Genomic DNA, 27,737 nt, shown 5'->3' with positions numbered 1-27,737 from the left:
CTCCTCCGATCAGAGGACCATCTAGACCTCGGTCTCTCCCGACCTCAAGACCCAACCTCGGCAGCAAGCGGTAGCAAAATCCTTAATTCACTTCATCCAACCCGTCTCGACCTGCCCCGACTCAGTCCTCCTCCTCCATCCCCATATCTCCAGTCTCAAGCTCAACCCAGCGCTTATCGCATAACACAGATCTCCCAAGCCTCCCCCCAGCCTCGCCGAATTCCCGAACTACCTGACTCACATCAGTCGACCGCTTCGTCTGAAGTCCAGACGACAGCCCACCACCCACTTCTCTGTCCCTCCCCCTCCCCCTTCACCCCTCTCATTATGCCGTAGATCATATCTCTTCGTCCGGTCACAAGTCGCAAGCTGCACAGACCCAGACGGCCACGTTCCGTCTGAAGAGCAACGAAAGAAAAAAAGGGCAAGTGTTCGTCAGCGCATTGTGCGTCCACCCGCGCGCCATTTCGGTCTGACTTCCATCCGATCTCGCGTTTGATGCGCACGCGCAGCCCGCGGTGCCCCTCATACCTGTGCCTGCACTGCTGCACCCTGACACTATCGTACGCAAGCTTCTATTATGCCGATCGTTGCGCCGAGCGGGCTTTTCCCTAGCTTTTTTGCGGGCGGAAGGTGTTGGTCTGGATGAGCCTTGGGGGAAGTTGGAGCTTTGCTTCGATACATGAATGTGCGATCCGCATGTGAGAGGCGATCCGCATATATTCCTTTCCATCGCAATCGTTTATCTTCTATAACACTGCTGTGGAAAACTTCTCCGGGTTTCTCTTTTGCTGTGATCAGAACTTACGTGCTTTCTTCTGTGATATGCCCCGTATCAAGATGAGTCTTGCTATCCGGGGGAAGAACTACCCACATTAGGTCCAACAGTTTATTTCGTTTTGATCATTTGTTCATCCCCGTCGTCCTTGTCGTCCTTGTCGTCCTTGTCCTCCCTGTATCTATCCCTTTCCCCGTCGTTATCGTCGTCCTTGTCGTCGTCTTTAGTGTTGCTCCACGCGCTTCCCTGCCTCGTCTTGGTAACGGAAGACACACTGGCACCCGCGAGCCTTGTGCCAGGGCCGCCACTGCGCACCTGCCTGCGATATTGTGCCTCTCTCATGTAGCCAATCTGTAGTACGGCCGATATCGCGAACGTGGCATCCAAGAATTGCCATCGCCATCGGTCGCCATCCACCCATTCTATGCAGCTCTGTCTCTATGAGAGGGAACTTGTAGTCAAGGTCGCGGTTTGCCTTCCCAACGCCAGGGCATCCGCAAGCAAGTTCCGCCGAGCAGAGGACGTTGTCGAGAAGTGCCTGGCCAAGCTGCTCATCAAATCCTTTCCCGAGCTTGACATGCCGCAGGGTCTCAATGCCGTCAAGCAGCTGATAGAAGTCTCCGAGCCACTCCCACTTGTTGTTGCGCTTGGGCAGGTTGAGAAAGAGCTCCCTGAGATTGGGCATGTGTGGAAGAGTAGACATAATAGCTTTCAGACGCGTTCCTTTGTCGCGGGGTAGGTTGATGCTGACGGAGTGCGCGTGGTCGAGGGCCCGGGCCCAGAGCGATCGGAGCTCGGGATGGGAGCGGTACTCGATGCCTGGATCGTCGTGGATTCGAGCCAACTTGATCCAGCACTCGTCGTCAAAATGGATCATATTCATGGAGAAGACGTAGTTCAAGATTTCGTCTCGGATCTGGCGACACACCAGGAGCAGGCCGGGTCGGTTGCACTGGCAGGTCTCGCAGGCTTTCTTGCAGCGTCCGCAGATCTTGAGTTTCTGTCGGGTCTCGTTGGTCGTGAATGGCTTGACGAAAAGCACTTTCTGGCGAGGGAAGTCATCGGTGTATTCGTATATCATATTTCGCAGTTCGCGAGGAAGACGAAGAACGGCGGGGGTGGTGGCCATGGTGAACGTGAAAAGGACACGGGTGTTGTGTGAAGAGAAGAAAGTTTATCAAGGTAGGTGTGAAGAAGAAGAGTTTTCACTTTGAGTTGTTATTGGACAGGAAGGACCACTTCGAAAGTTGCTGTTCCGGAAGGTACGTTCAAGCTGTGAGCACTTTCCTCCGCAAATTCCTGAGAATTATTGCTAGTCGGGCAGGATCAGTTGGCTATCCAGGCGTGCTCTACAACTTCAAACGTAAGGTATTACACCTAATACTTAGATATGAACAACAGTAGTAGAGAAAACGATAACGCCGATGGACAACGGGAGACAACGATGGGAGACAACGATGGGAGACAACGATGAAGACGACGATGAAGACGACGATGAAGACGACGATGAAGACGACGATGAAGACGACGATGAAGACGACGATGAAGACGACGATGAAGACGACGATGAAGAAGATGATGAAAACGACGATGATAGACAATAATGACAGAGGCGATATACGCATTACACGCCTGCGTGGCGAACACCGCCCGGCTAGCAAACTTCTTATCAAGTGGGTGAGATACCAGATTCACGCACGATTTGCTCAGAGAAAGAAGAAGATGTACTTGGCTCCTTTATCAAGCACATTTTGACACTGGATACCGGAGCCCCAAGCGTCTATGTTCAGCATCGGAGTGGCATCCGCGCAACCAAGAATGTTTCCTCCTCCCGTCGTCCCTCTGGCTTCAGTCTTGCCCTTTCTTCACTCTTGACAGAACTAGTGTTTGCCGTCATTAGTCCCATCCATCCCATTGCCTCCTTTTAGCTTGGCAGCTGTACCGCTGTCCTACGCTTCATTCAATCTTCGAGAGGCTTCCGTACAATAGAGCGTCAACAGGCGCTTACGACTCAATCCATCAGAAGTGTCTTCCGTATAAAATGTGCAGGACCCGCCTCGGGTATGCCACCATTGTTTCAGCTGCTCACGTTTTATGGGCTGCGTTATAAAATAACAACCGAGAATCACGTTCGTCGGATGAGAACCGTCGCAATCACGAAACGCAGCGACAGGTGTCTTACCTAGAGGGTCACCCTTCTCCTCAAGGCGACAATTACATAGTATCTTCACCGAACAGCTGACCTTCTTCGATATCACCTCGACGTCTTCCTTCTGGAACCCGTACGCAAGCTTCAATTCGCGCAGACTCTCAATCTCGTTCAACGCCGCGCAGTATGCGTCCAGAAGGGGTTCTGGATCCCACTGCCGTCTGTCGATGATCCCGAGACTGACGATGGACAACCGAGGAGCGTGTTTGATCGCTGAGGAGAACCACTCCGGCTTCGTGACGGCGTCCGGGCGAATTCTAACGTGCATGCGGCGGAGATTAGCGAGGGCGTCTTTCCACAACGACTGAATCTGTCGCGGCGGTTGGATCTCGGGTCCGCTTGCTCTCTTCCCAAGTTTGGCGAGACGAAACCATGCGCTTTCCTCAAAGTCCTTGTGAGACTCCGACGCACTGCCGTCGTCGAAATAGACCATGTTTTGGATGAAGAATAGATCGAGGACTTCATGCCGCATCTGGCGGCAGACGCGAAGCAAAGATGGTCTATTCCAGGCGCGAGAGAAGGGAACCCCATTCGAATTGGCGCGAACCACCCCGCTAGAAAAGATCTTCTCGCCCGTCAGAAGTCTGGCTTCTAGGAATCTGCTCTGTGGTAATATGTCTGTGTATTCGTAGATAAGGTCCCGGAGTTCCCTGGGGAGGCGGAAGATCGGGAAGGCTGCAGGCGCAACGGGTCCTGGGGAGATGTCGTTAGTTACAGAAGCATCGGGAAGAGTGACGACGGCTGAGGCAGCAGCAGCGATAGGTTCAGGCGTTTGGCCAGAGGCGGCTTCAATGACCGAGGCAGACTTGGAATTCGCAGTGCTGCTCCTAGTTCGCAGTGCGCGGTAAGGCGCTGGGCGCTTTTTAACCGATTTGACTTTCCTAGGCATTTTTGTTGATTGTGGTCACTGGTGTATGAAGGATTGTTTCGAGATAGCTGTCAAGACTTCAGCTTGAAAGTGTTTCCCAGGAGAGGATAAATAGTAGGACGGCAAGGTGTAATCCTGTAAGAAGACGAAAAGGTGCACGAGGGGGCCATCCGCACTCATTAAAGCCAAGACTAAAGGAGTCTATCGTCATTTTTGAGGTCCTACGGAATTGAATGGCCATCTAGGTGGCGGCTGAAGAGTCCGCGACAAGTTGGGCCTACACCGTGACGGTCACATGTAGATACCTTGAGGAGCCTGGAGGACTCTCATCGTCGCTACCACTACCATCGTTATTATCATCGTCCTCATTAATATTATCGTCGTCGCCGTCACTACTACTACCGTTATTATCGTGATCGTCCTTCGTGTTGTAAACATTTCGCTACACAGGAAATGTAGCCGCCCAGGCACAAGGAAATAGGAGGGCCCTTGTTTTCACCCATAGATTCTTGGATGGCAACGGAAGTCTGGTAGTATAAGTTTCTCAGAAGAAAATCTATTTCGAACCATGATGAGCAGTTTTCTGGTGAGTAGCCTTACGCTAGACTTGCAGCACTTAATTCTGCTCAAGGCATGTCTAGCCTTCCATTGGTAACTATTCACTTCCTATGAACATTGGAATAGGTAGGTATCTTCCCGGTAATTATAGACCTTGAAACAAATTCGGTCAACACTCAAAATAGAAAATTACTACCGAACGGTCGGAACCGATAAGGCTGGCTCAAGCCCCAAAAAGCCTTGGCCACGATGCCGTGAACCGACACGAGATACCCTTTTAGGCAATCTCACCACCCACGGAGAGCCACCGTCCGAACCACGCCAATTGCCCCCCCAACTTCAATTCGGCTCTGATCCGCATCATATCTTGCGTCTCCACGCCCAATAAGCGGAAGGATCAACTGCCCGCAATCCTGGAATCCTATTTAAAATCCTCCGGGACGCAACGCTGCCAGATTGACGAATGGAACCGGATGGCCACTTGCAAGCGTGGGAAACGGGATGAAACTGTTTGCGTCAGATCTGTCGTGCGACTTTGATTATTTGGATCAGGTATGCGCTAGGCGGGGGGTTGGTGAGTTTAAGTTGACGACGTTTTGATGCCAATTTTCACAACATCTTTCACAATCTAAACGTCGCATTTCAATGTGTGCTGTTTAAACTGAACAAAACTCACTGACCGCAACACAACTACTTTTCTCACAAATCAAGTACATAACAGTAATCCTTAGTTCTTAAAGAAACGTTCCACATATTTTAAAGTCACCGCGAACCTCTGCGAACCTCTGCGCGTCGGAAGTCGCGTCAGGATGTTTGTTGTTGCTCATCGTGACGCCCCATGGCCATGAAAACGCTATTGACAAAAATCGCGACAAATACCTCTCACAATCGCCAGTTGGGCACTTAAGAGAGCCGATAAAGCCTTAAATATGTTCAATAGGTATTGTTTACCCTGCTAGCATCACAAACGGCTCATAAACGCTCGTTGTCAACCGCATATCCAGCCTCAAAGTCACGATGATGTCCTCGGCCATTCTTTTCCCCGTCGCCGCCTCCCTCGCCACAGCCGCACCGGAGGGAGCCGCCGGGCGAAGAACCTCATTCAGCTCCAACTGACTGGCTGGAGAGAAGGGAGCCGGAAGCGCCCAGCCCTGTTGAGCTGAACAACCCCATCTAGATCTGCCTCTCTAGACTCTACCTGAGTTACGCGGGCCAGCTGGAATGCGAATCTTGACTCGCCCTCTGGGACACCACACTATTTTTGTTATTCTGCACCGCCGCACCCGTGACGCGGATCGACGGGAGAATCTACACTTCTTCAAAAACACATGAGTCCAGGCTAGGAAAAAAACAAGGGCCCCGTCGCAGGAATGCTCTAGGGTTGATCATTTTCCAACGGGAGACCGCGGCACACCATCTATGTTTGGTTTGGTGGAACATCTGGAATGTCGTCCCGCCGATGTGAGCGAGACAATGTCTGGTTACGCGTTGAGACCTCATGACGCCGTGATTCAATCGAAACCGAGGACGATGGACCGGTGGGAACGAACACTTCTCTAGTCTCTATTGCGGTGTCTGTCTTGTCTTGGGCCCCTGTCCCGACCGGAGCTTTTGGCCTTTTCTCCCCTCTCCCTTTCTTCCCAGGAAAGCGGGCGAAAAAGACAACAACAAACAACAACCACAACTAACTCTCTCGATGTCTCTCTCCACCCCAATCAAAGTGGACTTTCCACAAAGATTCCGATGTGGTGGGTTGTCCCGCGCATTGGCAAGCCGTAAGCTTCGCGGCAAGTCAGTTGCCGCGCAGGACAGGCACCACCTTGCAGCCCGCAAGCGCGCCGTTCCCAACGGCTGTCACCAGTCAGGCCTGTCAGAAAACCAAAAAAGAGTTTTTGCTGCCCGCTGGCCGCTCATTCCGAGATGCTGAACCCTTCCCACCCTCCTACCCGCCCGCGTCCAACGCGGCCTGGCTCGACCCTGGAACGTGGGCAGCACTCTCTGTCTGACGTCGTTGTGTGGGGGGAGGAGGAGACCTATGTTTTTTTCCAGCAGAGCCCAGGCCTTTCTTCTCTTCCGGCAGCATTTCTCTTTGGTTCGTCTAGCTGCCAGCTGGGCGTTTTCCCACCTGTGTGCCCCTCTTCGAGTGACAAGAAGATTCGCGGGCGCCGAGTCAAAAAGGCCAGGTGGCCCCTGGCTCGCCGTGCGTCTGTACCTGCGTCTGCCCAGGCATTGGACCGCTTGGCCGCCTGTCAAACCCCGGTCTGGACGCGGGCCACGCCCCCAGCTGGGGGCAGTCAGCAGTGGACGTGTTCCCCGTCTGGTTCTGAAGGATTCTTTCGGCGGTGCTGGATTGGGGGGAGGGGGTACGGATAAGTTAAGGGGGCGCGAGCGTCTCTCTGGGCAGAGGAGCAAAAAAGGCTTGTCAGTGGGGGTTTGCAGCAGTTTACACTTCCTGTCGGCTTATTTTCTGCTGCCGAGAACGAAAAAACGAAAATACACAAGGTAATTCGCCCAGGGAATAAAAACAAGGCACAGGTAAATCCACATCTGTCAACAGGAGAGAGAGAGCCTCGGCGTTGAATGCTTGGCCCTGGTTTTTTTGTGCTTCGCTTGCGGCTTGCAGCTGTCAGAGTGGATGCTGTGCCAGGTTGATAAAATCACCGCGAGTTCCGGGTACGGCATTCTGCATTGTCATCATCAATTGGTGCGGTGGAACACTCATGTCGCCAAGCGAAATGCGACAAATGCCATGGTCGCGCGTCACATGATTTTTTATCTCAATTTTCGATTTCGATTTGTGTTTATGCTTGATGCGCCAATACAGCCATTTAACTAACCCGAAAAACCTCGATTGAACAACAAGACGCGTTCAATATTGAACGCAAAGAATATGCATACGTATATACACTGGTAAAAATGTTTCATTATTCCGGGTTCCCAATCATTAGTCTAGATTTCTTTGAATTGATATCAAAAATGCTCGCTGTGTAATTTGTGCGTAAGAAAGAGGGACCAGCAAAAAAGGTCGCAACCTAATACCCCATGTCTCAAAATGTACACATTACTGGATGGTATCGGTCTCTTCACCTCTTCTTCTTTCGCGTTTCTCTTTACGAGGATGCAATGTCTATTGACAGCGTCGGCACGCGGAAGGTGACGACCTTGGTCGCGGACAGCGCTTCGGAGCCAAGACCCATGTAGCCGAGGTAGGTCGCGCTGGTGGGGAACTTGACGTCGGTCGCGAGCGCGGTGACGGAGGCCGGCAGGTCGGTGAGGGTCGTGACGAGCTCCGTGAGGTCGCCGACGAAGTGCTCGGTCGTGGGCGCGACCCAGGTCAGGACGTACTGCTTCAGACTGTTCTGGCCGCCGTAGAGGGTGCTGCAGGTAGCGAGTTAGCCCACATCAGTTCTTGACGTTCCATGCATCGCGACACGTACAATGTAGTTCCGTTGATAGCCTTGGTCGTAAGAGCGCCGGAGCCCGACTTGTAGCCAATGGGCTGCGTCGCGGCGCCGAACGTGGCGAGCCACACCATCACTTCGTACGCGGCGAGCGTCGAGTTCTGCGCCGAGGTCTTGTCGTCGTCCAGGAACATATCGATGGCGACGTTGGTGTTGGTGTCGTTCTCCGTCAGCGCCGTCTCGTCCGTCGTCGTCGCCGAGTCGCCGTCCGTGGTGTAGTTGCCGACCGCGTACGACCACTCGACGTCGACCGCGATCTTGGAGATCTTGGAGATCTCGAGCGGGAGGACGGTGCCGTCGACCTTGATGTTGGGGAAAGCGTGGACGGGCTGCGTCTCGGGGCCGCGGGGGTAGCGCCAGGTGACCCAGAACTCGGGCGCCGAGAAGTCGGTTGCATAGGTTTGGTTGTTGAAAGTCGTGACCTGGGGGTGGCCGGGTTAGCTGCGATGGCCTGTGTTGGTGGTCGCCGGCGACGACATCATGATGGGCGTCAAGCCGGGTAAGGCGTTGAGGCGCAAAGCAGAGTTACACCTTGACGACATCATGACCCCGCCAATCGGCCAAGGTGCGACAACCGGAGAAGGATTTGGGGGGGATGGAGGGGTTCTTGAAGACGTACATTCATGCACAAAGCGCCATCTGTACCCTCTGTCCAACCCCACTGGTTGGGGTTCACTGCGTAAAACATAAATCGTCAGCGAATTGTCATGATGAAATGAAGATAATTTGAGCACATGTCTGGCCAACTTGACAGCGGGCGCGGCGGCAGCAAGGTTGGCAGCACCCAGACAGGTTTCGAAATCAAGGGAGCAAAAGTCAAAACAGTCTCTTTTGCTATTGCAGAAGAGTGTGAGCATGACACAGGAAACCCGCTCCGGATTCGCTGGGCGAAGGAGCAAACAAAACACGGGAGCCCGTGTTGCCGTCGAGCATGAGGGACGGCTGCGAAAGTTCAGATGACAGCATGCCGGTGGGAATGAGGCTCGACTGTGCATCGTGTGTTTCGGTCCGTGCCGCTCATGTCGAGCAGGTCATCCGAAGGGACCGTGGAATATGAGGCGTATGCGACGCACATCATGAAGATGTTCCCGGGCTGGACATGAGAAAATGGGTGTAAACTTACGTGTGTACTCCTGGCCCTTGGACAACGGGTGAAGACCCATTGCCTTGTCGCAAGATACCATCGCCGTGATGCCATTGTTGTTGGGCGTGCTGCCAGGCGTGGTGGGATCTCCCGTGAATAGAGGAGCCCCTCCGGATGCTTGCCTTGAGGCATCGAGACCGAGCAAGATACCGAGTGTCACTCCGATAGGGAGGGCCAGCAGGCCAAAGTTGACGAGCCAGCGGAAGCCCAGAAAGCCCATGGCGAGAGCAGAAAACGAGTGTAGTAAGAAATGAAAGGAAAAAAACGAGTGTAACTTGAGCCTTTCCCGGAGCCTCTGCTGCTGTTCGAGCTGGTCTCTCTCTCACTGTCTTCGTCTGTACTCTCAATCCTCAGCTATGCAGCGTGCTGGTGTCGTCCGAAAAGATGGCGAGGAATATTGGTGTGTATGCAGGGCCTCGCGCAGGCGGAAATCCGAACGAATTCGTCTACTTCTATTCGCAGCAGCAGCAGCAGCACCGTCGGCACATGCAGAGTGAAGCGAGAGTGGTCGTCGGTGACGGTGACGGCGGTCGTCGCGTTCTTCTTCGGGTATGGAGGGTTAGACGTTGGTTACCTAAGGGCAAGGCGGGCGTCAGGCCAAGGTAAGGTCGACGAGGTTCGTCCGTTCCCAAGGAGCAAGGCGTCAAATGTGTGTGCGTGCGTGCGTGCTGAACCCAGGCCAGGTGGTGCAGAGCAAGGCAAGGTCAGGTCAGGTTAAGGAAGGGTATGTTAGGGATCGCGGAGCGGACTCGACTCGACTCGCGCAGGGCCGGTTCGGTACGACAGGGGGAAAAGGGGTGGAGGGACAGGAATGGGGGGTAAGGGAGGGAGGGGCGTGAGGGTGAAGGGGGGCGTGGGTGTGGGTGGACTATCCGAAGAAAGGCATCGCCGTTGGCCAAGCCTGTGAACCGGTCGAGGAGGACTGGTCAATAGTAATCCGAACGTAAGGCCTGAACAGGTGAGGCGATGCGGCGAGGTGCGGCGGACCAGGTCGAGAATGGGTAAGGGTGGCAGAGTAAAGAGCAGAAGAGAGGAAAAGAGGGAAAAGAGCGCCAGCATCACTCACAAGTCGGGCAACGCAGCGTGCAAGAAAAGCAGGAGAATGAGATGATGCCTCCCACCCCTATTTCTCAACAGCGGCGCAGCACGCCACCCCGGCGGGCAACGTCTTATTTTTTCTTTCTTCCTTCCTGCCTGTGTGTTGGTCCTCTCGTAATTCCTCTTCTGTGCAGGACTGCAGCATGAATAAGATCAGTCGGTCTTGGCAGGCGTTTAATGACGGCTACTTTGTGTATGAACTATGTGTACCATGATTTGGTTTGACCGAGAGTCTCGACAACAGAATCATCCCCAAATCTCTGCCGCCTCTGAATCCCAAACAACCCGAGCCGATGCGGTGGGCGAAAAACGAAACGAAAGGACCGGTTCCTGGGGCAAGTCAGAATTGCGTCTTGATCCTGACTGGATCCATGCTTCTTCCTGCCGTCCGTCGTCTTCTCCCGCAATCCCCAAATCACAAATTCCATGTCCTACAGGCTACAGCCCAGCCCAGCGCCGGCGTGTCCCAGGCTGCCAGCAAGTCCGGGCATCTGAGATCAATAAAATCGACGATTGCAGGTCCTCCTGCTTCTAAATCGGACCGGCCCCTGGACTAGCGCGTCAATGTGCCGGTGCCCTTCTCTCTCCTGGGACTCATGGTGGTTCGCCGTGGTTGGTGGTGGTAACTGGTGGATGGTGTGGTGACGACCCTTCGGCCGCCCATCCCACCCAACCATGACACCCCAAATCCTGGTTTGCGCTGCTGCTGTACGGGTACCCGCATTTCTAGAACACGAGAAAAAAAGCAGGGATAAAGTGAAGATAACGGCCCTGGAAGTGGATGTGGTCCGGACTGCGCTGCTGCCATCGGCGGACCTTGGAACAGGGTCCCGGGATCCTCCCGGGAGCTCGTCATTGGCGAGCGCATCGTTCCCGGCTTTGCGAAGTCCACTTTGCAAAACGGGTCCTCGTTCTCCTCGAAAAAGAAAAGCACACTGTGGGAAAAAGGGTTGGCCAAGCACAGCTGAGGAGGCGTGGTGAGGGCGCCCTCGCAGGCGCGAAAGGGGGCCACCAAGGACAGTGCTTGAATCGCCCTCCGCTGCCGCCGCCCGCCCGGTACTGACAACTCTGATTGAATTTTTTCCAGTGTTATTTTCTTCTCCCCTTTATTTTGCTTCCCATTTCCATTTTCCTTGCCCCAATCCAACGCCTTGGTGGGGTTCGTCAGCCCCTGGTTGGATGTTCATCAATTGACCGAAACATCCAATCCTTTAGGACGCATTTGCGAGCGGGCGATTGGGAAACGGCGAATGAGAGGAAAACACAGACAATGCCAGGCCAAAAAACAATTCAAACCAACGGCGGCCAAACCAACCAGGCATCGGGGCTTGCCATGGCTTGGTGGCTTGCCTGGCAAGACAAGCTAACCGGCTCCCCTGGCGCCCGCGCGCCCATCTGCACCCCCCTGTCCATCCACAACCACACACCCCTCGAGTAAGTCAACAAGCAAAGTTGGCAAGCAGGCAAGCGCTTGGCCTCTTCTCTCTGTGTGATATGTGCCCATGTGTGTTAGTCTCTCGCCAGTCTCTCCTCTCTCGGGACTATCACAGCGTCTTGTCTCGCTCTGCCACCCCCCTCATACTCGAGAGAGCATCTGTATGACGGCCAGCAGCCGCCAACTCCGACACAGACACAGGCACAGGCAGGCAGACAGATAGACAGACATCGGTCACAACACCAGCCAGGTTGCACAGACCATGAGGTAGCTTCCAGGCGCAGGCGACAAAAAAAAACTGTGAATGTGATATGGGTCCAGCAGATACACATCCTCGCGCCAGGACTGGGCAAGCCGACGATGTGGGCTCCATTAACCCGGCCCCAACCTGGACCTCCCAATTTTAATCACGTCAGGCCTTCTGGTCGGATCGTAATCATGGCAGTGAGGCTTAGCGGAGTCCGAGTGGGTTCCCGTCAAGTCATGTCCCCCCCATAGAGACTTGCCTCGATGCAGGTCCGCAGGTCCCCCAAAAGCCTCCTGGCCCAAATGTCTTGCTTGTCGTAGCCCGGACTTGCCCTCTTTCCCCCAGACGTCCCCTTCCCGTCAAATCTCCAAGCCTGTGCTGCTTGCTCCTCGAGGTCCTTTTCTTGTACTCCTTCTCTCTCTTCCCCCCAGAGACCCAGACGGCACTTCCTCCTGTCAAGGCTTCTTGGGAAAGCAAGCTCGAGAGTCAGTACTCTCTTCTGCAACCTGCAACCCTCCCTGCACTAGCTCCAGCTCGTGTTCGATGACATACTAGTCCAACCGATGCTCTTCTGCTAGCGGGTCCCCATCTTCTTCTTCCCTCTTAATTCTTCTTGTGTCTCTTTTAGACACATACACCACGCTCGTTTAACACGCATCCAAACCTTCCAAAGGCTCGGCAGGAGAAGAGAAAGGGAGAGCGAGAGACGCGCGCGGGGAGACAACCACAATCGCTTTGCCTTGTTTTACACCTGGATCAGCCTCTTACACACGCTCCCGGTTCACACACAAAACGCGCCCGCCATACCAACAAGGCACGCACCGCACAAACGTTTCCGCCCTTAGAGACACTATTCACTCGTTCATTCCAGCCGTCGGTTGGGCAACACCGCAATCATGATGAGGGGACAAGGAGGACAGCAGCAGGGGCATGACGAGGGGGAAATGGTGGAAATCGATGTTCTTCAAGGCCATCACCACCCTCACCAGCAACAATATCAACAACCGTACCAGCAGAACAACGCCTCCTTTCCGAACCAGAACCAGCAGTACCACCAGGACCAGTACCACCAGGATCAGTACAGCCAGAACCAGTACCAGGAGTACAACCAGAACCCGTACGGAGGCTCCTACGCCAGCACTCTCAACGAGTCCCAGCCCGACTTCCCCTTTGCCCGCGCCCTCACGAGCAACGCCCCGTCGACGCAGCCCCAGCAGCAGCAGTTCCAGACGCCGCCGCCGCAGTTCGCGCAACCTCCTGCCATCGCAGGCGGCGACGAGTACGGTCCTCCAGGCTGGGCAAACCGTCACTCCATCGGCATGTCGGGCGCACCGTCCATCGGGCCCTCCATCTCGGGTATGGACACTCCCGTCGATTCTCGAGCGGCCACGCCCACGCTGAAGAGCGGCCAGCAGACGCCGTTCGACTACCTGCCCGCCCCGAGGCATCCGTGGTCAACTGATTCTGCGCCGAACAGCCCAATGGTATGAGAATAATGAGAATTGTGGATTACGATAATGGTGCCGGCTGACATTGTGAACAGAACCAGAGCCACCAGAGTCTGCAGACTCTGCTTCCTGGACAGGCGTCTCCGGTGCTCAACAAGGAATGGGTGGAGGGCAGCGACCAGATCGCGAGACTTCACAAGCGCGATGACTCCGAGATCTGGGGCGGCTGGAAGCGCAAGCTCTTCAAGCTGGTCCCCTTCCTGATCCTCTTCGCTACTGCCATGTACCTCGCCTACCTCGCCCTGCGCATCTACTGCGTCATCTCCGCGCAGCAGATCGCCAAGGAAATCTACTCGCAGGCCTGGGTCTTCATCGCCGTCGAGATCGCCGTCGCCATCCCCTCGCTCATGCACAACATCTGGACCATGTGGTCGATGAAGAAGCGCCACCGCCCCAAGCTCCGCCTCATGGGCGACGAGGTCCCCACGGTCGACGCCTTGGTGACATGCTGCGGCGAGGAGGACGACCTGGTCCTCGACACCGTCCGCGCCGCCTGCGACATTGACTACCCCCGCGACCGGTTCCGTGTCATCGTGTGCGACGACGGCAAGTCGGCCGGTCTGGAGGCCGGCATCGCCGCCTTGGCCATGACCTACCCGAACGTCTTCTACCTCGCCCGCCCGAAGTATCCCGGAGTTCCTCACCACTTTAAGGCCGGTAACCTCAACCATGCTCTCGACTATGTCCACACCATGCCCGGAGGTGCCGGCCAGTTCATGGCTGCTCTCGACGCCGACATGGTACGTGTTCATCTGATCTCAGCTCACTCTCACTCTCATCACCCCTCATCCGTGCAATAAGCTTTTTCATGTTTCTACCCACGTTCACCCCAACTAATAAACTCCGTGCCTGCAGATCCCCGAGCGCGACTGGCTCCGTGCCATTCTGCCTCACATGCTCATCGACCCGAAGGTGGCTCTCGCCTGTCCCCCGCAGCTCTTCTACAACACCCCGCCCTCCGACCCGCTGGCCCAGAGTTTGGACTTCTTCGTTCACGTCATCGAGCCCGTCAAGGACGCCCTCGGCGTCGCCTGGTGCACCGGTTCCGGCTACGTCGTCCGCCGCGAGGCCCTCGATGAGATTGGCAACTTCCCCCTCGGCTCCCTGGCCGAGGACGTCGCGACTTCGACTCTGATGCTTGGCAAGGGCTGGAAGACGGCCTACATCCACGAGCCCCTCCAGTTCGGCACCGTCCCCGAGGACTATGGCGGCCATCTCAAGCAGCGCACCCGCTGGGCCATCGGAACCGTCGACACCTCGTTCAAGCTCAACTTCTGCCTGTGGGGCGACAAGGTCAAGAACATGACGGCCGCCCAGCGCTTCTCCGGCTTCCTGTACGCGACGCTCAGCTTGTACACCATCCTCCTGACCATCTCCATGTTCGCCATCCCCATCATCCTGGTCATGGGCAAGCCCCTCGTCGCCTACGCCAACTACGAGCAGCTCCGCTGGCTCATCCGCGCCTGTTTCGCCGCCACCGTGTCCAACCGCCTCTGCGAGTTCGCCCTCTTCATCCCGGCAGGCTACCACACCGGCCAGCGCGGCTCCCGCTACCAGCTCTGGATGTCGCCCTACATCGCCCTCTGCATCATCCGCTCCTTCATCCTGCCCACCTGGCTCGGCGGCCAGACCCAGGCCTTCAAGCCCACCGGCTCCCTCGGCTCCGCCCTCAACGAGCGCGACCCCAAGACCCGCAAGAACATGTTCCGCCGCCTCTGGGGCGTCCTCATCAACTACATGGCCATCTTCCACCTGTCCTTCGTCTACCTCACCCTCGTCGGCGTCGTCCTCACCTCGTACAAGTCCTTCTACCTCAACAGCGACCTGCGCGACCTGCTCATCAGCCTCATCACCCACGCCTTCTGGCCGCCCCTGACCTTCATCTTCATCTGCAGCTCCCTGTGGACGCCCATCGCCTACGCCATCGACCCGCCCAACATGCCCGACCGCGAGGCCCTGCTCGATCGCGACCCCAAGACCTTCGTCGCGCACCCGTCGCCCGGCAGCAAGAAGATCGCCTTCGGCGGCCAGGCGGCCTGGTTCGAGACCGAGCTGACCATCACGACGGCGTACACCATCCTCATCTTCGTCTGCTCTTTCTTCTTCTAGATTGGATTCTTCCTTCGTTACTGCCGCGGAAAATTTACCGGTTGCAATTCTTTTTCTCAACACACACATACGCATTTTTGTTTTATCAGTTACACAAATGGGCGCAGGCAGCGAATGTTGCTCCGAACCGGGAATTTGGGAGAGGGGCGGGCTACAAATGACGCATTTACACAAAGCATGCACAAACGCACACATCACACACAACAATGCGGCATACACAACGTACAAAACCACAGGATGACTGTCACGATAATGTAATGCCTGTAAACTACTGCACATAGATCAGTATAGAATTTACGCAAACCAATGGGGCGGAACGGGTGGCGCTGATGAGGGTCTTCCAACACACCCTGCTGGAAGGGATGAGAGAGAGGACGAACATCATCATTCATAAATATCTTTTTGTTCAAAACAGAGAATATAACTCATAAAAACTTCATAAAATGGTCTTGTCTCAGAAATCAGCGATCACTCTTCGTAACACCCAAAGAATGTGACCGCTTTAGAAAGTTCTTGGCAAAGTCGGTTCAATAGTTTCGATGGCCTTATCCATCGCGTCGTTCCCCCGAGAAATGCTCCTCATTATTACTGGCTTCCTCAATGGTTTCAAGTGCGTCGAAATAGATTCTGCGACCGGTGCCATTTTCTGGTGCAGTTGCCTGTCGGTCGTGGCTTGCGGGAGGCTGGGTCCAAGACAAGGTGTCACTAGCAGCAACAGCTGCCTGTATCCCACTCGTCACCGGCATCAGTTCGTTCGTCCGCTCGAACATGTGTGCTAAAACGTTCGCGCCTCGCAATTCATCCGTGTTCCTCGTTTTGCAGATACGCCCCTAGCTACCTAAGCTAAGCTGCCACCTGTGTTCGTACCTATCCCAAGTACGAATAAAAGAGAATTTGCGTCCGGACAAAACGCCGATCCGGCTGGCTTGACGGAACGGCGAGATCTGCGCCCCAATGGTGCCGCAAGCCATCTCTTCCTTCTTTTCCGCCTACCATTCTTCTCTCTCTTCTGTCTCTGCTTTCCTTTGTCTCCCATGTGCCGGTCGGTCGCTCAACCGTTGCCAGCAGCAGCGCCGCCCTGAACGGCCGCCGCTATCAGCGGTTGCTGGGGGTCTCATAGATAGGGGCTTCGGTCGAACTGGCCTGTGTTCACCGTACGACGCAGCGATCAAGAAAGCAGCCAACCGCGGCCGTCTCCCGGCCGCCGCAGTGCAGCCGCCTAGAGAAAGCGAGGATGTGACGGACGGGTCACGTCGGATTCCCGGGGGCTGCCTCGATCACCCTTGGCATGGACGGTGGATAACGACAGAGGGCCGGCTGCCTTCCATTCGCCTTCTTCTCCCTGCCTTGCCTTCGGCTTTGCCGCGTCGCCGCGGTGGGGGTGTTGCGCGCACATTGCAACCTACCACACCCCCATCATCCATCCATCCCCGTGCGCAGCTCCGTCCGCGGCATGAACTCTGGGACATTGGATGAAATAAACAACACAGTGTCATACTGTCAGTGTCATTTAACTGAAATTCGGGCTGCTCCTCTTCCCTCGTGGACAGCACCCGTTCGCAAGGACAAGACGTCCGCGTCCCGTGTGTCAAAAAGACCGCCCAGCCGTGCCCTTTCATCATTCCCTCTTCTGTTGATCCCCATCCTATGTTCCTTCTTGACCGCCCCAAGATTTTCTGCCAAGACCGGAATGCCAAGCATCTTCAGACGAACCGCGGCCACAAGGCAAATTGAGTTTTGGTAGTCTGAGTGTTGCTCGTCAACGACGGCGCCAAGTGCGGCGCCCCCCTGAGTCGTTAAGGTTTGTCAGGGGGCAGGGAACCTGTTTTTTTCCCACTGAGAACGAGTGATGGCTAGGTTGCCTCTTGGCCCTGTCTTTCGTGTGTTGCGCACACAATTGCCACAGTGCAGTGCCATCAGGCTGTCTGTCTTTGAAGATCTGATTACATACGACGACGGCGTGGTGTACGCGGTGCATTCGTTTTTCCTTCTCTTCTCCAATTTCCTGCGTCTCGCAAGTGGCCTCGGGACTTTTATTACGACTCGTTGCGACGTAGGAGAAAAAAACACCACCAACACGATTCTATTTTTAGGTAATCTTACAGATGAGCTTATGTCGCGCCACGCGGTCACACAACACCACTCTTCTGCCGTGCTGCTGCTACCCGGATCAACGGCGGCGGCAGCAGCGAATCTGGCGTTGATAAGGGCCCCAACTTGATTGTCGATCACATGCGGACCGCTTCGAGGCCAAGCTCTCACACGAGATTGCTTCTTCTCCAGATGCTGCTTCATGTAGAGTGCCCATCATGATGCGACCATCAGCGGTCAGCCTCAGCCCGCCACCCATCCCACTCGCAGAAACACGAAATCTTTGACGAAGTGGTTGCCGAATTCTATGCGTCTGGGGGGAAAAGCAAAGGGTAGGTATCCCACCGCCTCCAACGGCTTCCGCGCGTTCGATAAGGCAGGGCCACCACCCAACCGAACCGTCCGTCGCGCGCCCCTCTGTCGATCCGGGCGGGCGACTGCGGACCCCGGCCAGCCCGGGCAACAACTGCAACCCGATGATGATCGTCTCTCTTTCTCTTGGTGATGATGTAATCACGACAGGGTGGGACGCAGACTGCCCATGTCGCAATCCGCACCCGGTTTGTGGGGGTGATATACACAGACCTGCTCAGTGCTCCCACAACCCCGCGTTCAGCTCGAGTCTGTTGATATTGACACGGATGGATGAGGGGGGATGGGATGACGAGTAATAGCGGGCATTGAAGCGTTGCAGTCTGTGCCGCAGAGAGAGTTTCGCGCCGCGTTGCTTATCTGTGAAGGTGACCTGTCAGCGTGCTCGGCAGTTTCCTTGGCCAAACGCGTGTTGTGTTTCTGTGGACGTGACCCCGTGGGGAAGTTGTCTTCATGTTGATGCTCACCAATTCCAGTCTGGTTTTGTGGACTGACTTGGAAGGGAGACTGTTCAAGTAGACTCAGAAAGTCACGTGCAATGCCTGCTGGACGTAACGTCACTCAGATAACGTCAAGGACTTCTAGTTTTAGTATCGCACTTTACATATCCAAGCTCTCAAGTTGCAGTTCAAGTTAATCTGAACAACTTGATCTGAAGTTCGGCAGTTTAACACGTTGATGATGAGAAACAGCTTCCACAATGTGAGAACGAAGAATCAAGTTTATCATTTGAAGCCAATCCAAAGACGTGTACGGCATATGACTTCCACTCTTGAATAGTCCCACAGTCCATCGGCACCAAGATCAAGCGAGCCACCTGAGTGAAGCCAGACCAGGACGTCGACATTTCAGTCGATGACAAATTTGACGTGGTTATTCTCCGATAGACTTGGCTGAATTTTGAATTGAATCCCCATCATGCTGAAGCATCTCTCTCGCACAGACAACAAGAAGCGCCCCTTGCATCTCGCAGGTCGTGGGGCAGGTTCGTCTGACCCCAGGCAGGCCACCTCGATCCGACACGTTGACTCCGTATCTTTAGCCCACTCAAAGTCACCCTCTTCGACAACGTCAAACGTATCAAAGAAGATGAGCTTATTGAGACTTGGGCTCGTCAAAACATGCAGTACAAACAACGCAAATTCTCCATCGAGGTGCGTCGTCTCCTCTGTCGGGTAGATTGTCAACTCGTGGAGTTGAGGCATCGACTGAGCCAGCAACAGGCCCGCTTTCACAGTCGTGTCCTTCCAAAACGGCATGCCGCCTCCCTCGTGGTGCAACGAGAAGCGCTTGACTCGTCCCAGGAAAGCCATAAATATGGGTCTTGGAGCGACGGGCTTCGTCGCTCTGCGGATGTGGGGGAAGCTGGCGGAGAAGTCTGAAGCATGCAGCGACATTCTGACGATATTCAGACCGAGAAAGCGGCTCAGAAGCTCGTCCCTGAAATCATGGCAGACTTGAAGCAGGTGCCGAAGTCTGCGTATCCCACGCGAATGTCGTGTGTTGTTGACTTCCAGGCTGATGAACTCTTGTCGGGGCGTGTCCAGTAAAAGGAAGTCGTATATCATGTCCCTGACCTCTTTGGGCATACAGAAGAGGGGCGAGTTGCGGTTCCAGCGGATCTGCAACTGGTTGATGCGGGATTCCAGCTCTGCTTTTCCCCGCGCCCGGATGATGGCGTTCTGGACTCGCCGCCGTCTTTCTTCCTCCGCGGGATCGATGTAGTCTGTTACCTCGCTGGTACACCTGTCAGCTACATACTCACAGATTTCTGAAGGGACACTGACGCCAGAAAGACACATCTAAACGGCTCTGGTGTGTTGTTTGTTGCACGCGCGATCCTGCGGATTGTGTACTCGGGCCAGAGGGACTCTTCCCAAAGCTGATCCAACCGGGACGCAGGAGCCGCGGGAGACGGCGAGAGCAGGTCTTCCCAAAGCTGGGGAAACCGCGACACTGGGCCCATGGTATGTTGGGTACATGCAATGAGTCGTTTTCGCTTAACAACTCGAGTATGTTGCTTTCCGTAAGCTTCGTCGATACGGCGATCAAAGTAGAAGTTGAAGTTCAAGATTGCCGAAATTTGTCGCCTTAAAAAGGCGCGGGTCTCTGTAAGACTTAGGCAGCCGGCTCTGATTGATTCTTGTCATAAGGTACAAAGACCGCCTCTATGCCTTTCGAGGAGAGTCTACCATCTTGGATCTTATTCCACAAGTCTTGGTCAAAGATTACATCTTTGAGATGTCCTGTTCACGGTTGCCGGACTTCTTGAAGAAAGATGACTTCCAGTTCAGGACATGAATGGCGCTCAAAACATGCCACAGAGTGGCCGGCAGGGCAAATCTCATGCCCATGCCTAAGTCAGTAACCCCAACAGGACTAGCTTTGAAACTCTTTCATCACATTGTAGCAATCGATAATCATTTGACAGACCCAAACGACAAAGCTGATCCCGCAAAGGAGAGCCATCCACGAAACCCAATGTTCTCAAAGAGTTTGTCATGGTTAAATCCATACAATCAAAACAGATGACAAATGGTGAGCAACAAACCCTCATTGCCGGGTGTGATGTGATCTCCTTCAATTATCATTAGTAAACAACAAACAATCTAACTTCAATACTCTCTCTGGGCTCTTTCGGAACCGGTCCTGGCTGCGTAAACGATGTATGAGCAACCACTTGAGCCCCCTCAGAATCGTGTTGCAGGAAGAGCAACACCTCTTCGGGCGTTTGGTCCGCCATGTACCACCAATCGTGTTTCCGATCCGCATCCTGCGGTCTTTGCAGCCAGAATCCCTCAACACCAGGCCCAACCTCTGGCTGAGGAACGGTCAAGTAATCCTCCCACGCCATCGAAGCGGTGTCGGCGACGGTTACGGGGTTCTTGCGCACCGTCTTCAGCGGCCGCCACGCGTTGACCATTTGCCAGTGCTTCCTATTGGCATGCACATCCGCATGCATATCTGGGCAGTCCCAACTCATCAAGATCGGCGCGAACTTGTCGGTGACGTCGACGTGAGGTCTCCGGGCTGGACAGCGGTGCTTTCGGGTGTATACCATTCCGTCCTTGTAGGTCACGTTGCGCACCACGTGATGAAATGCTTTTACTTCAGAAGCGCCAAGCCTGCCATATGAAGTCAAATTCGTCAGCATCAACACATCATAAGCTAAGGTAGCATCGTGTCTGGCCGTGAGGAAACATTAATAGCATACTCTTTCTTCAGCAGCCTCTCAAGCTCCGGAAAGTACAATTTCCTGACTTGATCCTCGTCCAAGTAGTCGATTTGAGGCGGTTCATTCAGTCGCGCGTATTGGAATCCGTTGCTTGATATTGAAAACTCTCGATCGGTCGTCCGGGCATTGGAAACCTCCGCTGGCTGAACATCGAGAAACTCGGCATCGTGAGAAAACATCTGCGCATGATTTGGGATGTTGCCGTCATCGTTCCGTTTGACATAGGGAATATCCACTGTTGTTGATGCGTGGGTAGTCATGCTGCTACTATTGCCGACGGTTGGCGATCGATTTACTCCAGGTCCGTGATTTGCGCTTCATGAACTTTGTTAGAACGAAGAGGAGGGAACAAGTGCGTAATTCGAAGACGGGTACGTGTTCCTTCATCACGTTCCAGAACCTCCTGTCCTTATCTCTGCGCGAGTCAGAATCCTCAAACTGGTCTAACCCCGGAAATCTGTTCTCTACAATTTTACCCGAAAGAGGCTTGATCTCAATTTGTGCTTTAATTAACGTGATATGGGAAGTGTTACCGCTGAACGTGATTGGTCGCTTTGCGCACGTGGGGTTGCCAGTACTGTACTGCACTTGGTGAGATGCGAAGGTCTCGTGAGTTGAGTAGTCGGCGGTGTACATCGTATGGGGTCGATGCGACAGCCATGTCAAGAACGTCATGTGCCCTTGGGGTAACCTGAGAGAGTTGTCCTCGTGATCGGAAGCAAGCATTCGTTCATGATCGCAAACAATACGATTCATAAAAGTCTTCCTGAGGTTATGGACTACTGGTTATGGTCTACTGGTGATCACTGCCTTCAAACACTGACCGCCCACTTGGCCAAGACAAACTTGCGATAGTTATCGGGGATGAGCCGCCAGTTGCCTCTTGCTGGGTATCTGGGAACAAGCATGGGGCTTTTTGCATTGCATACAGCCGTGAGGTAGTCTACTTAGGCAATGGTTGTTAGAGGATGATGAGGATAATTGGAGTTGAGAAGGGCGAGAAGTCGATTTTGATATTAGAGCTTTTTCAAGTGCCGCATCATGCCTGCCCAATGTCAGGAGGAAGTATCTCTAGCATATGAAAAGAGAAAGTCCCCAACTCGTCACCTCCCCGGAGCATTCTGGCGTAAGCGTCCAAGGAGAATCCGTCCGATGGTTCTTAAGGAAGGCTGTTCAAAATCTTGACATCCATTCGGCCATATTTTACCTCTATCTATAAAAGTTCTGGCTTGTCCACACAGGACAATGTGTCGCTGGAAGATTGTAGCTGGGACGCGTCTGATACACTATTTGATGCCGTGAACAGCCCAGGATGGGCCAAATTGTTACCGGAAAGATTGCCTGCTGATAAGGCACTATCGCCGAGAAACGTAGCGAGTGTTTGAAGGGCTGTGATGTACTGCGGTGCCACGTTACCTAATCAGTGGCGTGGGATCCATTGGCTGAATAATACGTCGAGGCCTTCAACGAGCATCGTTCGAGCCAGCTGTTTCTGTCTGTCTTCAGATATTGATGGATCCGCAATCACGCTATTTAGCAGGTTCTCAATGATGCCCCGCTTGTGCTCTCGACGGTACTCACGAAAAGCTGCAATCTCAGTCTCCATTCCTAGATCAGGGTGAAGTGAGCTTAGACGTTCTATCCCTGGGAAGACAATTGGAAGATTATGTCCCAAATCGCAAACCACCATTGCTCTTCAGAAAACTCCTTCTTAGACTTCTTAGAAAGGAATTTGCTCTGATCGGGAATGATTGCTTGAATTTGAGTCCACGGTCAGTGGGTGTTGACCATATATGAACTTTTGGTCTAAAGAGAGCTTGCCAATGATCACCACATGCGAGATACGGGCCCAGTACCAGCTGCCATCGGACCTTCAAGTCGAAATATGAAGAAATAAGGTGAGAGGAAGCATAAATAAACCCTAGTTACAAGCTGTTCGTCGATTCCTGATCTGCACTAGTTGTGGCTGACCAGTCAAAGCTTAGACGCCACGTTGTTCAGCAATTCCAGCAGCCACTAGCTTCTTTATACAATGATCTGCGCTCCCTGTACTCGAGACTACGGAAAGGCTTGCTGTCAATGAAGCTTAAATACTGCTATTGATGTTTGCCACCACAGAATCGCACTTGCGAGTCTCCTGCAGGCTGCAGCGTCAGAAGTTGAGGCTTGTGATATTCTCGCCTGGGTCTCTTTGCCACGAGGCAACGCCCAGCTACTTACTAGCGTTCAAGTGGCAAAAGCCTAGACGTTGTCGAAATCAAAGCGATGAGGGAAGCAGAACTCTGCGATGGGGCTTAGCACGGCTAATGCGCCAAACAAAGCGAACTATCAAAGAAGGAATGAAAGACAATGACTTGCTTGGCTCGGAAATAAGGTATCATGAGCCCGTTGAGGTGGTCTAGCCCTTCTCGATTCAGTAAATATCGGCAGTCTTATTGACACCTGTGCAAGCCACTTTTGCCACTTGCGCTCCCAGTGTTGGCTTCGGTTCCTAGCTTTGTAGTCATCTTATATAATATCTTTCGCATTTCTCTAGTTGAGGAAGTGGTCATTCAACTCGGTCAACATTCTCTCGCTGAGGTAGTTGCCATCAACGCAAACTTACGATGCATTTCCAAATCCTGGCAGTGTTGCTTTTCACTTTTATCGTTGACGCTGCGAGCATATCGACAGACGCTCGGTGCGGGAAACCCTATGGAACAACATGTCTGAACAGCAAGTTTGGCTCATGTTGCTCACAGTATGGATGGTGGTAAGCGAGATGTGTTTACGCTACCCCGTTCGACGCTGACCCAAGACCATAGTGGAACCACGAATGATCACTGCAGCACTGGCTGTCAACTCCAATATGGAACTTGTAATGGGAGACCTTCCTCATCCTCCATCTCCTCTTCATCTACTCGCACTTCCCCTACTTCCACGCGCTCATCTTCGATTTCCACTACGTCCTCGCTGAGTTCTACTCGCACATCTGCGAGTTCCTCTCGTTCTCCGACGCCCTCCGCCGCCGTACAAATAGCCTCCCAAAACTCTCGGTGCGGTGTTAGCTTTGGGGGCCAGACATGTTTGGGAAGCATATGGGGAGAATGCTGTAGTCGATATAATTATGTAAGTCCCCCCATGAAGATTTAACACGATGGCCCTTTTCTGACGTGGCCCTTGATTAGTGTGGCAGAACACTTGATCATTGCCGTCCTACTTCGTGCCAAGCGAAGTATGGTCGGTGCGATGCAGCCTCATCCAGTCAATCCAGCATCCAATCCTTCATGTCAACAAGCAGATTGTCGTCATCCTCATCCTCATCGACGTCTGCGTCATCCACAAGTCAAACACGGACAATTTCAACACTATCTTCATTGCCCTCATCGATGGTCTTATCATCTTCAAGTCAGACCTCTACTACTCTTTCCACAACGACACCGAACTCGTTAGCAACCGGATCTTCTAGTCAGAGCTCTTCTTCTGCTTCATCACCTGCATCATCCACCATATCAACAACTTCCATTACAACTACTCCAAGCCCTGCCGCAGGTGACGGAAATTCCAGCTTCGAAAATGGGCTGTCTCCATGGCGACTCCAGGGCTCTGGCGGTATAGATACCGACGCGAGTGGCGTAAAAGAAGGAGAAAGTCATACAGGAACACACTCCTTCCACGCTGTTGGAGTTGAGGCAGGGTGGTTCATCGACATATCACGGGACTTTGATGTCACCGCCAACACGGCCTATCAACTAGAGCTGTGGGCCAAATCGGTAACGCCCGGCTGCTACGTTACCGTGTGGTTTTTGAAACAAGATGCAACCCTCGATACAACGACGGCATATACCAAGCTTTCACTTTCTATTCCCGCAGAAAATGTCACACCGGATGCAATTGCGTCTGGCTCTACAGCCTTGATTGAGTTTCTTTGCGATGGTGTTGGTGGTTTTGGGCCAGATTATGCCATGTTCATAGACGACATCACGGTGACAGCGGTGCAGTAATCAGAGCACCTTGCTGAGCGAGTCCGCAGGTGCTTCATTTTGACTAAGACCAGACCGAACAGAGAATAAAGAAAAACGTTAATTCCTTTGCCCAGGGCTCATTCATTCATTTGTTCATCCGAAAGCGCCCACTGATTTATGCTCTAAGTCTATCTAACTTTTGTGTTTTAGATTTCATCTGATGGGTGCATTGGATCGGACGACGATGAAAACGAGAGAGAAACGCTTTTTTCCAGCACGCCATTTGTCTATTCCTTCACAGCATAAGTCCTACGGTACGCTTCATCGATTTCAGTTAGATAGTACGTGCCCCGGGCCATGTTCTCAATGCTGCCAGTGGGTTCAAAGCCCTTGGCGCCGTAAGCCTTCAATCTGAGGGCGCAAGCCTGGTTGTATGCGGTCAGCAAATGCTTGAAATAATAATATTCAACATGGTAGATTACCTCTTCATATTCTTCGGGAGTCGAGATCTTGCGCTGACTCAATCGGTCCATGATATCAATCTTTTGGACCAGCTCGCTAAGATCACCCGTGACCTTAAGCGCGAACAGAGTACTGGCGATTCCGCTGCCGTACTGATAGGGGATGACAATTAGTACAAAAAGAGCTTCCGAGAGCGCAAGGACCAAATGAGCACTTACACTGAACATGCCAATCGTCTTTCCCACTGAGTTCTTCAGGTCGATGTTACTAATCAAGCTGATGAGGGAACAGTAAAGACTGCCTGTGTACATGTTGCCGCATTGTGTGGGAGCGGCAATGCAAGGCTCGACTCGCGACTTGAAACGATCCTTGGACAAGGTAACAAAAAGCTTCTCCAGCTCCTTGCTCTTGAGAGAGTCCTCGTAGCTGAGCTCGCGGAGCTCGGCGGGGACCTTCCCCCAGGTGTCCTCGTCACCACCCTGCTTGTAGTCGTTGTACAGCAGACGTCCGTAAGACTTGCTGACAAGCTTGCAGTTGGGGGTGTGGAATGCCATATAGTCGAAGATGTCCAACAGGCTGCGCGTATCAGTCTTGGGACCGTGGCCGTTCGCCTTCACATTGGCCTCCTCGACTCTCTCCCGAAGACGGTTGTAGCAGCCATCCAGCGCCGAGGTATAGCATCTGAGAGACTCGTGTCCGTTGACTACAGGGAACTCTGCCTTGAGATCTGGCTTGTAGAAATCATAGGCATGGGTCATGAAGGTGCCCTTGAGCGCCGGATCCAGTGAGAGCACCGCATCGGGGCCCACCAGCATGGCGACACAGCCGGCGCCGCCGGTCGGCCGCGAAGATGCTTCCTTATAGAGAGCAATGTCCGAGGCCACCACGATTGCATCGCGGCCGTCCCAAGAGCGAGACTCGACCCAGTTGACGGCATTGAAAAGAGCACTCGTGCCTCCGTAGCACGCGTTGATTGTGTCGATACCCTCTAGGCTCGTGTTGCCGGCAGGCTCGAAGAGCTGGGTCAGCACAGTCTTGATAGATTTTGCCTTGTCGATCAAGGACTCCGTGCCGACCTCCAGACGACCAATGGACTTGGGGTCGATATTGTACTTCTTCAATAGAGATGAAACTGCCGTGAGAGCAAGGGAAGTGGCATCTTAGGTAATTATGTCAGTAGGTTATGGACATACGGAGCACCACTCTGTAATCGCGCTTCCGCTAGAGGCAGCGTGGCTGTCGCATCGTAATAAGAACTTACCTTCACGGTCATTGCAGAAGTTCATGTACTTGAGACCCAGGCCGATGGTGTATTTTCCTGCTGAGACGCCCTGATGTTGCTCAAAGAGCGACTGGTCCAAGGCCTGAGAATATAAATCAGTTGCTGGACCAGAACGAGTATGATGCTGCGGAGAGCCGCTTTGAAGTCACCAACCTGGCCGGGGACATAGATCTCCATGGCCTTGATGCCAACATTATTGGGATACGCCATAGCGAATGTTACAATTGGAAAGTGAATCAAATGACGGCGTGAGTATCTGATGGCGAGCAGTGAGGAGGTTAAGGGGAGGACCGAACAAAAGGCAGTGCTTTCTAGTAATGCTAATGTGGGAGAAACTGTGATCAAAAAGAAGATATATCTGAGAAACACCTTTGAGGCTGTGCAAGAATGTCGGTCTCAAACGGGATTGCTGCCAACCCCGCGCGATCCCTGACAAGCTGAGGGTTGGATCAGGCACCAGGGTCCTCTTGCTTACACCCCTGTCAAGAGGTAATCCAGAAGCTCGCACCAGGGGATAAGCATCAGAAGTCCCTTGCGTACCCATTGTATGTGCATCGCGAGTGGGGCTTGTTTGCTTCTGAAGCGAAAGGAAGCGGCACAGCGAATCTCTTTTGGGAATTGTCGGTCCTAGTGCCCGACGGGGTCAGCCGGCACGTCATTCCGAGGAAACTCGCTACCTAGTCCACTGTATCTGTAAGACTGAATCTGTCATTTCCTTGCGCTTGAGTCTACCTACTCAGATTTGGAACTTAACCGTCTGTGCAGGCTCACGGCGTGCAAACAGGAGATACACTCCGCTACATGCGGCCCCACACCGTTCGGCCCTTACGCGATCGGCGCCGTTGCCGTTCCGCCGATCTATTCAGTTGGCACGCATTCAACTTCGATCTTGTGTTGTTGGTTCTAGCCTTCCGGCTAAGGGGCTTTCTTTTTTCT

General features: G+C 53.6%; 7 protein-coding genes and 1 pseudogene across 8 annotated transcripts; 2 read left to right on the top strand and 6 right to left on the bottom strand.

The window, feature by feature from the left end:
- Positions 1 to 889: 889 nt before the first annotated feature.
- Positions 890 to 1,907, bottom strand: GCG54_00013840 (uncharacterized protein; the record flags this gene model as incomplete). Its single annotated transcript, XM_045413686.1, has 2 exons — positions 890 to 1,093; positions 1,155 to 1,907. The coding sequence occupies 2 exons, from the start codon at positions 1,905 to 1,907 to the stop codon at positions 890 to 892; spliced, it is 957 nt and encodes a 318-aa protein (XP_045269757.1).
- A 577-nt stretch (positions 1,908 to 2,484) lies between these two features.
- Positions 2,485 to 3,876, bottom strand: GCG54_00013839 (uncharacterized protein; the record flags this gene model as incomplete). Its single annotated transcript, XM_045413685.1, has 2 exons — positions 2,485 to 2,558; positions 2,961 to 3,876. The coding sequence occupies 2 exons, from the start codon at positions 3,874 to 3,876 to the stop codon at positions 2,485 to 2,487; spliced, it is 990 nt and encodes a 329-aa protein (XP_045269756.1).
- Positions 3,877 to 7,523: 3,647 nt separating this feature from the next.
- Positions 7,524 to 9,238, bottom strand: GCG54_00013838 (uncharacterized protein; the record flags this gene model as incomplete). Its single annotated transcript, XM_045413684.1, has 4 exons — positions 7,524 to 7,791; positions 7,851 to 8,296; positions 8,494 to 8,549; positions 8,998 to 9,238. 4 exons carry the CDS (start codon positions 9,236 to 9,238, stop codon positions 7,524 to 7,526), a joined length of 1,011 nt encoding a protein of 336 aa, XP_045269755.1.
- Positions 9,239 to 12,694: 3,456 nt separating this feature from the next.
- GCG54_00013837 (Cellulose synthase 1) lies at positions 12,695 to 15,415 on the top strand (the record flags this gene model as incomplete). Its single annotated transcript, XM_045413683.1, has 3 exons — positions 12,695 to 13,282; positions 13,342 to 14,046; positions 14,162 to 15,415. The coding sequence occupies 3 exons, from the start codon at positions 12,695 to 12,697 to the stop codon at positions 15,413 to 15,415; spliced, it is 2,547 nt and encodes an 848-aa protein (XP_045269754.1).
- A 3,311-nt stretch (positions 15,416 to 18,726) lies between these two features.
- GCG54_00013836 (Gibberellin cluster GA4 desaturase) lies at positions 18,727 to 21,373 on the bottom strand (the record flags this gene model as incomplete). Its single annotated transcript, XM_045413682.1, has 4 exons — positions 18,727 to 19,604; positions 19,640 to 19,985; positions 20,493 to 21,003; positions 21,093 to 21,373. The coding sequence occupies 4 exons, from the start codon at positions 21,371 to 21,373 to the stop codon at positions 18,727 to 18,729; spliced, it is 2,016 nt and encodes a 671-aa protein (XP_045269753.1).
- A 953-nt stretch (positions 21,374 to 22,326) lies between these two features.
- On the bottom strand, positions 22,327 to 22,803 carry GCG54_00013835 (uncharacterized protein; the record flags this gene model as incomplete). Its single annotated transcript, XM_045413681.1, has 2 exons — positions 22,327 to 22,512; positions 22,567 to 22,803. The coding sequence occupies 2 exons, from the start codon at positions 22,801 to 22,803 to the stop codon at positions 22,327 to 22,329; spliced, it is 423 nt and encodes a 140-aa protein (XP_045269752.1).
- A 1,014-nt stretch (positions 22,804 to 23,817) lies between these two features.
- Positions 23,818 to 24,561, top strand: GCG54_00013834 (annotated as a pseudogene). Its single transcript has 3 exons — positions 23,818 to 23,865; positions 23,981 to 24,221; positions 24,324 to 24,561. Coding segments are annotated over exons 1-3 (527 nt in total).
- Positions 24,562 to 25,344: 783 nt separating this feature from the next.
- On the bottom strand, positions 25,345 to 27,011 carry GCG54_00013833 (Hydroxymethylglutaryl-CoA synthase; the record flags this gene model as incomplete). Its single annotated transcript, XM_045413680.1, has 3 exons — positions 25,345 to 26,678; positions 26,781 to 26,883; positions 26,955 to 27,011. The coding sequence occupies 3 exons, from the start codon at positions 27,009 to 27,011 to the stop codon at positions 25,345 to 25,347; spliced, it is 1,494 nt and encodes a 497-aa protein (XP_045269751.1).
- Between the last annotated feature and the right edge of the window lie 726 nt (positions 27,012 to 27,737).

The sequence above is a fragment of the Colletotrichum gloeosporioides genome (genome assembly GCF_011800055.1).
Source record: "Colletotrichum gloeosporioides strain Lc1 chromosome Unknown consensus_11, whole genome shotgun sequence".
Lineage (NCBI taxonomy): Eukaryota > Fungi > Ascomycota > Sordariomycetes > Glomerellales > Glomerellaceae > Colletotrichum > Colletotrichum gloeosporioides.
The sequence above is the reverse complement of the archived record's forward strand: the minus strand, read 5'-3'. Positions and strand labels throughout refer to the sequence as shown.